This window comes from Marmota marmota, unplaced genomic scaffold (genome assembly GCF_001458135.2).
Source record: "Marmota marmota marmota unplaced genomic scaffold, marMar, whole genome shotgun sequence".
Lineage (NCBI taxonomy): Eukaryota > Metazoa > Chordata > Mammalia > Rodentia > Sciuridae > Marmota > Marmota marmota.
The window spans coordinates 14,949,471-14,961,820 of record NW_026000075.1 but is presented as its reverse complement, the minus strand read 5'-3'; the positions used below and the strand labels follow the sequence as shown (position 1 = coordinate 14,961,820).

The window sequence follows — 12,350 nt, the reverse complement described above, 5'->3', positions numbered from 1 at the left end:
GCCCAATATCCTCACTAATTTTAAAATATAGCTCTATTATACTGTGACTTTTGTGGAGATGTGAAATGTCTAAACAGAGCTGAAGAATTTCATTTTTTGACATTTACAATGACAAAAGATAATTTTACTGGTTTATAGGAAGCTTTACAGATTGTCATGCAGTTTTAAAAACTAAGCATCCACAAATATAAATACGAAAAGGAAGCAAAACAAGACTCACATATACTCAGCAGATCTAATAAATTGTGAATTTCTCATTAAGACTTAAAATGAGCTCCCACATTGTAAGGTGACAGAGATTGCTAAGACAAATTTTAGTTTTACAATTTTTCCAAGTATTATTAGTTGTGCCTCATGAAAATTTATCAAAATTACCAGGACAGGGAGTCTAATTATTATTTAAAATATAATGATATAACACTTTGCCTAACTTCACACAGGTAACAAATAATAAAGAGAAACAGAAGAACAGTAGTTTGAATCTTCCTGACCAGAGGGTGATATGTTCTCACTCTAGCCATGATATTTATTATCTGTATAACCTTAGAAAAGAGTGTAAACAGGCTGGGGTTGTGGCTCAGCACTCGCTTAGCATGGGCAGGACCAGGGTTCGATTCTCAGAACCACATAAAAAATAAAGGCATTATGTTGTGTCCATCTACAAAAAAAAAAAAAAAGATTCATTCTCATTCATTCTCTCTCTCTCTCTCTCTCTCTCTCTCTCTCTTTCTCTCTCTCTCTCTCTTTAAAAAAGAAAAAGAGTGTACGCATTCCAAAACCTGAGTCAAGCTTTAGAACCTTTTTAAAAAATCATCCAAAAAAGTTTCCACAGCTAAGAAAAACTCATTCTTGGAGACTGATTCCAGGGATTCCAATTCCCAGATGAATACCATGATCCATTAAGAAGTCCAAATTAAGTAGAAATTTATGGAGGTTAAAAATGATCATAAAGAGGAAATAGTGAAACACATAATAAACACTGTCATCTGGATGACAGACAGTATGTGATGCCTGGATTTGACCAATGCTTTGGTTTTTACAGCATGTATGTGTGTCATGAGTGCAGCTCAGAGGTGGACTCTAAAAACAATACTTTCAGAAGGTACATTGTAGGCATTCAATGGTCATCATTTTGATGACCAAGCAAAAGTAAATTTAATGTATAAAATGTTTGATAATATTTCATAACAGCAAAGACACAGGAAATATAAACCCTCATATTCTTTAGAAGATGGTTATAAATTGTTGAAGAGTATTTTGAAAACAATCTCTCAGCACCTGTCTACACTGAGCTCAAATGACAGGGATAGGAATTTATCCCATAGATGCCCTTGCATGTAAGAAAAATATATATTGAAATATATCCACGGCAGCACTTATGATCACTTAATACTGGAAAGTCAATCCACTTGTGTAAGTACAAAGAAAATAATTTGGGGGAAAATTTTTTAATCATTAAATTGGTATGAGAAAAATGCACAGGGATTCAGCCTCAAGCTAAGAAAATTGTTTCCATCACACAGCTATCAGCTCTGACCCTTATCATCTTTATTTATTATTTTTACAATGAAATAATAGTCTCAGTTAAAGTAATACATACATATAAACACTATATTAGAGAGTTCTTATTAATAAACTATCAGCTTACTAGAATTGGCTGAAGACATTTAAGACATACCTGTGGGTTTAAATGATTCTAACAGATGCTCATGCAAACTCCTGCCCCCCATTTTTTTCATAAATAAACATGGCCTTAAAAATAAACTGATCTTCATGAATTGTTAATACCAATCTTCTGAGAGCAAAGGTCAAAGTTTCCGTTGCTGCCCTAACCATTTCAGACCAAAAGTTACTGAGGAGTGTGATATCCAAAGGAAAATATGAAAGGATAAGACCAAATGAAGTTCAGAAGAAACAAAATCATGGTAATTCAAAAAGCGATGTTCCTCATATAAATTGCACAGAAACAAAAAGTAGAGGGAATTTAATATTCCTTATGAGGAAAAATCAGAAAATATCCATCCACTAAACATTTTTATTGGAGCATAACACTGTAAAATAGTTCTTTACATAACTGAGTTTAATCCTCTAAAATTCTCTAAAATTTTCACCCACTTTGTCTCTTCTTTTTTCCTTGTTGATTGGAATTCTTGTAATTTCTTTTCCATTTCTTGGTTCTCCAATTCTAACTGTACTTTCTCCATTCGAAGTTCTTGAACATTTCTGAAAATATGAGATTTATATATAGAATATTCAATTGAAGTAAATAAGTAAAACTCCAGACAAAATAATTTCATATGATCTTTTGCTCTTAAGTTAAGAGGTTTAATAGTTAAAAAGGATGAAATAATTCAACTAATTCCTTTAGACTTCTTGAAACATGATCTTTATAAAGTTAGCATTTGACATTCATTAATATTCTCCTTAAACAAGGTATCTCTTTAACACTTTGCTTTTTCTATTACATTGCTAGAAATTTAAAATCATGATTCACTTTATGTATGAATCATGGCTTTATATATTCAAATATCTATTGCACATGAACAGAAAAGTATTTTCTAATTTCCATGCTCACTTTCTTCTAGTTGAATTCAAGTAGGTTAAAACTGTTATTTATTCCACCTAGGGAAAATATACACTTGTGCTGAACTGACAGATTGGAAACTTAGATAAATTTCTACCTTTACATCATGTTTAGGAGAATAACAGCAGAGTAGATTTGGGATTTCTTAAGAAGAAGCCTCTATTAAGGTTTTGAACAGGATATTGTCATGCAAGAAATTTTAATAATACTACTTGAAGCTCATCAAGCTTTCAATATAAGTCATTTTCCTCACTTCCCAATTTTAGATCCCTATCAGCAGTAGTCATTGACTCTCTTTTACAGATAAGAAGCCAACCTAATTCTCTAGCTTTTATTATCTATCATGAATTTAAATCCCTTCATAATTACATTTGTGTTCTCAATTCAAGTGGTGAGGGCAAACATGCACATTATAGCATGGAACCAAAGCAAAAAATAATGGAAATCAGAGAAAGGAACTCATTTATAAAGGTGGTAAGCCATCACCAAAGAACAAGTGTGTCAACTGCATTTCCCCAAGTTGACACAATCCAGGGAGATATCTGAAAAATGATGGGAGGAATAGTCTGTCCAGAGAGTTAAGAGAAACTGGCCAATATAGAGGTAAAGTCTTTGTTTTCATTATATCTATTTCAGAAGGAGATATTCAGCTTCTACTAAACACAAGCACTGAGATAGGTGAAAGGAGATAAGACATGATAAAGTTTCCTGAATGGAAGAGAATCCAGCCAAGTATGAGTTATTGTGATATAGTGTGATGGTGCTCTCATCAGGAAAGAACAGTGGGTTGCCTAAGCACACAGAAAGGTCATGTGCCCAGCCCTGGACAGCAGAAACACTTCCTGGTGTAAGCTGAGACATAAAGGAAGAAAGAACTGAGCCAGTTAAAGGAAGGGAGTGAGAGCAGTGGTCCAGGAAGAAGGTAGAGTACAAATATAGGTAATATGTAAGTCAAGGAACTAAAAGTTCCTTCTGACCAGGAATTAAGTATAGGCTTAGAAAAGTGGCAAGAAATGGACCTGCTGAAATGAAAAGTGTTCAGATAATAAAGTACCTTGTAAGCAAAGAGGAATTGGGATTTGTATTATAGATACAATGAGGATCATTAAGGGATCTTAATAGAGCTGATCAGACTTGCATTTATTTAGAAAGATCACTCTGACTGTATCATGGACTATCAGTTAGAAGGTGCCAAATTGGTGTGAATATACTATGTATACAACCAGAGATATGAAAAATTGTGTCTATATATGTAACAATAATTGTAATGCGTTCTGTTGTCATATGTAAATTTTAAAAATTTACATTAAAAAAATAAATATAAGAATTTCAAATTAAATTTAAAAAAAAAGAAGGAGCAAGGCCAGAAGCAAAATAGCCAGTTAAGAGGCTATTTCAGTAATCCAGATAGTAGAAAGGTTATGCTAATCTGATGGAGTAGGGTAGTGGAGAGAAAAATCTCCTCATTTTGGCTTACAAGTTAGTCATTATCTAGATCTTGCCCTTCACTCCGACTTGGATTGTCTATAAACCTCAGCCAATCTAATATGTCTGAAAAGTCCCAAAACTATATAGTATATGTACCTCTACAAATTTCATCAAATAGCTACCCAACAAGCCACATCTCTCAGACAAAAGTTTGATATCTCCTTGCCCCAGAATCTAGGCCCATGTTCTCTCAGTGTTTATTTAGCATACTATGCTTCATACTATATTGTCAATGTAATTTTACTTCTTTGTATCCTCTGCACTCTATTTGAGGGCAAAGACTGACTTCTTTTTATATTAACTATGCAGTACAGTGTGTATAACATGTACTTAATAAATATCAGTTTTATGAATATTTACAGATATGGACACATAGAATTGAAACATATCACTAAAATATTTTTTTTAAAAAAAGGAGAACTAGTAATTAGATGGCCCCCGTTACCACCAACAAAGAAGGTAATATATAATAATGATAATGCCATATATTTGTGTATCACTTTCCACAATGCTTTTACAACCAGTATCTTAAATATGAAGAGAACATTATGAAAACTCTAAAGACATGGAATAACCACAGAACAATTAATCTGAATCAGAGGACTCAGAAATCAAGATTAAAAATTGGCATTCTGTCTCCAGGTCAGGCTAATTGGCTCTAAGTGATATTTGAGAGGAAGTCCCTGAAGATTTCCAGTAACTCTAGGGACCTCAAAGGGAACTAATGTGTTGATCCTTCCTATACCCCTAAAATGTCCTGAAATTCCCAAGATACCTAGAATTGTGTGGCTCTTGCTATAGGCATATGCATGTCAATCTTGGACAGACAGTACTCTTTCTGGGAAGATGCAGTCAACCAAAAATCATTTAGAGAGCTAAGACAAGTGCTTTCTGTTCTCTGTTTAAAGTCTCCAATATTAATAGTCTCCTATTTGAAGTTTCTCCTTCTATTTCATAATGATTGTTTTTAACTTTTAAATAAGGGTTACAATTTTTTTAAATTTTCTGTTAAATGCTTCAATGGCTAATGAGCCCAAACTTTATTTATACCTTTCACTTTGATTCTTGTGGAATACACAGTCTGTGTTTTTAAAACTATTATAGATTTATAATAGTTAAAACCTATTCTCTGTAGATAAAAACAAAATTTGAGTTTAAATTAAAATACACAAAAAACTAACAACTATTTCTATCTAAGAAATAAATATATATGTACTTACTTGTATTTTAGCTTTACAGAATTTCCAGGCTTTCCCCATGGAATAACTACAAAATCTTTGGTGTTCATGATTATTATTTTAAATTATTCTAGTTGTGAAAACTTCTGAAAAATAAAAAAAGACAAAAGAATTATGCCAGAGGAAAAGCAGTATAAACTACAAATTCAAAACTACATATAATTAAGGAAAACTTTAAAAACAGAAATAATTGTGAGGAAAAAGGCTAAAAAGGGTTAACAGAAAAAATTATCATAGGTTAAATACATTACACATTATATAAGTATATTGCACATCTAATGAAACTGATATTTCATCAATATTTATATATAACAAAAGATGGGAAATATTCAACTAAAAATTAAGCTAAAGCACATATCCTGGATCCTTCTATGAATAAAGGGTGAAAGTATCTACTGTCATGTGCCTCATAACATTTCAGTCAATGATAGACCACATATATAAGATAGTCCCTTAATTTTATATTACCTATTTGCATCATAGTCATCTTACTCTAAGTACACTCTATTATGTTTCCACATGACAAAATCACCTAATGTGCTATTACCGAAGACATATCCCCACTGTTACACAACACATGAATGTATAGGAGATATTTGTTCCCATTCAAAAATAATACGCAAAGAGCTTCTGTATAATGTAAAATGAAAAGAACTTTTAAGATACAATCCAAAGCAAAAAAAACCTGTTTTTTTACTTATATAGCAATGTAAAATGAAAAATTAAGGTATGTAATAATTACCCAAAGGCATTCTAGTATCCTCATTAATCAAAGAAAATTTTAATGATGCTCTTTGGCTAAGATCTGAAATTAGCATATTTCAAAAAGAATTTTTCAAGAAGAAATGAAATAAAAAGGATTTTCTGCTTAACTCTAAGCTAACCAGAAAATTAAATTATTCAGAACACCCTGAGTTCCAAATTATTCATGCTTCTATAGTAATTTACTCTGTATTGCAAATTATGGTATCACATGCACAACTATTACATTTTATATAAATACATTTCTACATTCCAAAAGCTTTTAAAGAAATATCACAGTGGTCATAATCTTAAGTGCCCAAATCCTGTGATGTTGTCAGTTTAAATATAAGTTCCTATGTGTCCAGAACCCTAAAAAAATGTTTATTAAGGCTGTTATAATGTAAGGCTCCATTCTAAAAGGCACGGAGAAGTCAAGAACCAAGGAGATTTGTTTTCTGGGCTTAAACGGCTTAGAGTCAAATAGGACGTATGATACTTGTGTAAAAAAGCCATAAAACAGGATAGAAATTATAAAGGCCTTAAAATTTATAGATGTAATGATATAATAAGTAAGAGGAAGAGAATTCAAGCTGGTTAGCATCTCTACAAAACTTGAAAGAAAAGGTTCTTATAGGTGATAATATGGATTAGATAAATATTCCATATTGAGGGGAAAATAGCTACTAAGAGGAGACTAATGACTAGTTTAATTTAGTTGATGTACAAGGTACATGGAGGGTAAAAGTAAATATAGGCTTACGAAGAGGCTGAGGCTCAATAATTGGTGACTTTAAAAATGTCAAGTTCAATCTTTTGGAATTTATGTTGAAATTAATAAGAATCAGTGACTATTTTTAGAGGAAAAACCAGAAGATATGTCTAGAAACTGCTGCAAGAAATATGAAAGACAAGACCAAAATTTGAACAACCAATGGAAGTCTATACAATAAAATGATTAGTTTTTCAATTTTTTTTCTTTTCTTTTGGAAGCATACCTCACAATTTCAATGGTACAACAACTGATCAAAACACTTTTGGAATGCCTCCTAAAACTCTCTGCAGAATCTATTATACACAGAGCAAACATGAAATCCATTCTGTTGTCTTCATTGAAACCAAAAAACTTGATAAAATACTTGTGAAATTTGCCTCCAAGAAGGGACTAATATTCATAATATATAAGGAAATTAACAACTCAACCACAAAAAAATAAACAATCTGATTTTAAAAATGGGCAAATGATTTTAACATGCACTTTTCACAGGAAGCCATACAAATTGCCAACATGTATATGAAAAAATACTCATTTTGGAGTCAAGTGGTTATCAGTGGCTGGGAAGGCAGACAGAGGAATGAAGAAAGGTTAATCAATGAGTACCAAGTGGTAGTTAGGAGAAATAAGTTCCATTGCTCTATTGAAATATCCAATGATTCTAGATAATAGTATATTTTGAAAAAATCTAGAGAACTTTGAATGTTTACAACACAAAGAAATTGTAAGTGGCCAGGAGCCATGGCACACACCTGTATTCCAGTGGCTCAGGAGGCTGAGGAGGAGGATCAAGAATTCAAAGCCAGCCTCAGCAAAAGCAAGGCTCTAAGCAACTCAGTGAGACTCTGACTCTAGGTAAAATACAAAATAGGGCTGGGGATATGGCTCTGTGGTTGAGTACCTCTCAGTTCAATCCCCAGTACCACCCCCATAGAAAAAAGAAATTGTAAATGTTGAGTAGATAGATATGTTTTCCCTGATTAGAACATTATATAATATATAAATGTATCAAAATATTACATAATATTCCATAGAAATATAGAATTATACATGTTAACATAAATAATATTAAATATAACTAATCATCAGGGAAATACAAATCAAAGCCAAAATGTGATATCCTCTCACCCCATTTAGAATGGCTGTAATCAACAATCCAAAATATACCTAATGCTGGCAAAGATGTAGAGAAAGAGGAACTTCTCTATATGGTTGGTAGGATAACAGTACAAAGGTTCCTCAAAAGCCTAATAATAGAACTATCATAGGATCCAAAAAGTCCACTACTGGGTATATAATCAAAAGATATAAAATTATCACATTATTTATCACATTAAAAAGATACCTGCACTCCCATATTTTTGGCAATGCAATTCACAATAGCCAAGACAAGTAATCAACCAGGTTATCCATTGATTGATGAATGTATAATTAAAAATTATGTATATATGGAATGTACAATAGAATATTAGTCATAGAAGAATAAATTGTAGCATTTGTGGGAATGTGGATAGAACTGAACAATACTATGGTAAGTGAAACAAGCCAGGCACAGAAAGGCAAATCCCACATGTTCTCACCCATTGGTAATAGCTAAAAAATTTTGATCTCGTAGAAGAAATGAGTAGAATAGTGGCCACTAGAGACTAGGAAGGGGAAAAGGAAGAAGAAAGGAGAAAGATAGCAAAACAGATAGATAGGAGGAATTAGATTTAGTATTCTCTAGCACAGTAGGATAACCATAGTCTAAAACAATTAAATTTCAAAATAACTAGAAGAGTCTGAAGGTTTGCAACACATAGAAATGGTAAGCATTTGAGGAGGCAGAAATGCTAATTACCCTGCATTGTATACATGTGTCAAGTGATCATATTGTACCCTCTAAATATGTACAAATATTACATATCAATTTAAATATAATGCTGACAAGGAAAATTAAGTAAGAATAAAAATAAAAATGATTGTGTAGCAGAAGCAACTACTTTTTTCATTTAAATACAGCTACAAATTATTTGGACTACAAAAATCAAATCTAAACAGGTAGATTTTTGCCTCCTTGGAGAAATTTCTGAAAAAAAATATTCTATAAAGATAATTCCACAACTAAATTACACAAAATGATTTTATATTTTAAACAATAGTGTTTGTATTACAGTATGAATCATATTTGATTATTTGATCACCAATTATTTATTTAGCTCTTCCTTCATGACTCCCTTAAGGTAGTGAAGCTAAATTGGCAAATAAAACATGGTGTCTTCCCTCAAGGAACTCACAATCAAGGGGAAAGCCACACACACAATTTTAACATTGTGGTACATCTAGGAAACTCGCCTGAATCAGACTCAACTTTTCAGCCACCATGTCTTGTCTCTCAAAGCTAAAATAAATGGCAAAAAGAACCAAAGACACTACAGGAAAATTATGATTTATATGGCTTTTGGTAGCAGGGTGACAATATTTTCAAATGGAACTTTCTTCTACTCTCTCACCTTTAGGAATCATGTTTGTAGGAAATATCTTTGTATATTTTCACTGAACAAAGGCTACAAAAGGTATCATTTATTTTTTTAAAGAGAGAGTGTGTGTGAGAGAGAGACAGAAAGAATTTTTTAATATTTATTTTTTTTAGTTTTTTCGGCGAACACATCTTTGTTTTTGTATGTGGTGCTGAGGATCAAACCCAAGCCGCACGCATGCCAGGCGAGTGCCCTACCGCTTGAGCCACATCCCCAGCCCAAAAGGTATCATTAAAAAAAAAAAAAGTCTACAGGAATGATCCTGCTCAATAACATGAATCTCTATACCTTTCTGATCCTAATCAGGAAATCCAGCACTGGACTCTTGTCTAAAGTTGACAATTTCACACACACACACACACAAACACACACACAAATCTCATATTATCATTAGCATAAAAAAGATGAAACAAAAGAATCCTCACAGTTAACCTGTCATATTAAAGTAACTTAAATTGCCCTAACTTTATTTACACATTGAACACACAATTCAATTTTATATGTTATATGTGTATATCTAAGCATCAAGCCAAACTGATACCCAGTGATTGAGTTTACCCAGAGAATGAAAGAATGTCTGTAAATCTCATTAGAATGAGATGATTCAGACTCAAAACTCTGCTGATATGTTGGGCCTATGAGCTAGAAAGCAGCCTATATTGCATTTGTGAGGGGCTCACCAGGTCTGGATATTTGTGGTTTGGCACACTGACTATGCCCAGCCCCATCACCATGGTAACCTGGCCACCTTCAGGTACACAGCATGTTCCCTTCCTTCTGCTTTTTGCTGCTGACCTTTTCATCCATTGGTTGCCAGTTTTAAGGGTGTTGCTAGCTCATTGGATTATTACAGTCCTCAGCTAATTGGCCCAGTAATAGACTATGCATAAAAGGCTTGCCTATGCAGTAATCAAGTGGATCAAGTTCTCTGAAACTGGTCTCCAGAGGTCTCTTTTCGACTCTGTCCCCACAATCTCCTCAGCTGTTCTATGGGCTTCGGCTGGACTGAGTAAGCCCACACTGATAATGTAATTTAACCAATAAATGATCTTCTTCAGGGGGCATTTTCACTTCACTGAATGCAATTAGTAAGGCTTCTTCTCAATTAAATGTTTTATCAAGTCACTTGAATAAGCCAATTTTCTTGTATGAAGAAAAGAAGGACAGTTATAATTGTGAGTCATGCTGTTCTGCCTGTTTCCTTTGGTAAAAACCAACAGAGAATCAATCCCCTTTCTTGGGACAGCAAGGCTATAACAATGTCAGCAGCATGAAGAGCAAACCACAAAACTTTGGTCATCCATTGAAGCCAGGGAAATAGGTGGATTCTGCTATGCAAACCTCACCACGTCTCATTCCCTCTCCCCACCCCTCTCTCCTTTTCTAACAATTGAATAGCAAAGGTTAGTAGGATTTGGAGATTTTTCTGGTTAACTAATTTATTAGATGGCATCATTTTTCTGTCCCCAATTCCATTTCTGCCCACATATATAGATCCAATATGACCCAAAATTGTCCATTATGGTTTGATGATCCTTCTACACATGTTCCCATTTGGGGAGCAACCCAAGCATCAAGGCCTGCTCCACAGAAAAAGGCATTTCTGGTGATCTGTACAGCTCAAAGCTCAGAGCATTCAGCAAGAGGTGCTGCAGGTCCCAGAGGACTTACCATCACACCACTGGAAGAATAGAAAGTTTAGAGCCACTTTTTACAACCAAAAACTTACCTTATATTGGTAGATTTTTCTAACTCGGATCATTTTAGGCCACAAAACTTAAACCATAAGTATTTCAGGGCGTATTTTTAAAGTATCTAGTCAACAAACACCTTTGGATGGATTAACATGTTTAGGCCACTTACTACCACAGTATTTGGAAATCAGAGATATAAGCAAGAAATATCAAATGAAAATTAATTTAATTTAAAAAGCTTAATTTAAACTATTAAGAGAATGTTACTCTCTAACACTTATTCCATCCAATAGTAACTTCTTTCTAACTATACATGTATATATTTCTAAACCCTTTTAATAATTTAAGGAACATATTGATAATACATGATCTCTAGCATAACATCTTGTGCTTCCGTGACATGCTAAATAAATATACGCCATGTTCTCCAAGCACAGGCACTGAAGTAAGTAAGGTAATATTGACTTAAAACTTCTTTCAATCTTTCAGCCAACCAAGATACCTGATAATGAAACACTATTTCAGGGCACTAATCATGCACCCTCTATATGATGGTTTCTTCTAGAACAACTGAGAAAGAATGACTTTAGATTTCAAGAGGTGAGATGCTATTTTAAAATACTTTCAAATTAAAAATGATGTGATAATTCAAAGATTGGGTGTTTAAGGTCAGAAGACCTTAAATGATGCCCAAAGTCCACCAGATTTAAGAACACCTTTGTATAAGAATGATCTCTGGGGAGGGAAGATGGCGGCGAGGGGAGTGCATTGCCCCCGTGTGCTGCTTCACAGTGTGGGAGTATGACAAGTCAGGACGGCTAAAGGCTATCTTGTTAGGAATTTCCAGCAATAGTGGGGTGCTCCGGAACCTGGAGGAAGGATTTCCATTGCACGAGGATCGGCTACGGGGACTCAAACGCGAGAGGTTTGTCGCACGGAGGGTAACACTGCTTATTCAGCAAATCGCCCCGCGGCTAGAGTCTGCAGCGCGCGCTGGGAAACGAGGAGATAGCGACGCAGGGATACAGCGCTGCAGTTTCTGCCAGCCGTGCAAGCACCGTACTCAGGGCTGAATTCTGGGTTCGAGGCGGGGGAAGGAAGCAGTCCATCTCGGTTCTCCACACCGGTCAGACCACAGAGGAGGCCAGCAGCCACCATGTTGGAAAGCTGACATCACCATCCCTGTTTTCGACTGACCGCAGCTCATTCAGCCATAGAACAGGTAATTTCAGGCTGCATTCGCCTGCGGCTTGCAGACAGATTGCTAGGGTTCAGTGCCTGGGTGCTTCTTAGAACCTGATCTTCTCGGAG

The 12,350-nt window shown here is 34.4% G+C and overlaps 1 protein-coding gene across 2 annotated transcripts in view; it reads right to left on the bottom strand.

The window, feature by feature from the left end:
* The window catches only part of Zbbx (zinc finger B-box domain containing), a 149,493-nt gene that overhangs the window by 133,702 nt on the left and 3,441 nt on the right, over nucleotides 1-12,350 (bottom strand). For both annotated transcript variants that reach the window (XM_015494322.2, XM_048814366.1), the window contains exons 2-3: nucleotides 5,293-5,396; nucleotides 2,116-2,223 (exon numbers count right to left, since the gene is read on the bottom strand). In XM_015494322.2, coding sequence (XP_015349808.1) covers nucleotides 2,116-2,223; nucleotides 5,293-5,360 — 176 coding nt within the window. In that variant the 5' untranslated portion in view covers nucleotides 5,361-5,396. The remainder of the gene's footprint in view (nucleotides 1-2,115; nucleotides 2,224-5,292; nucleotides 5,397-12,350) is intronic.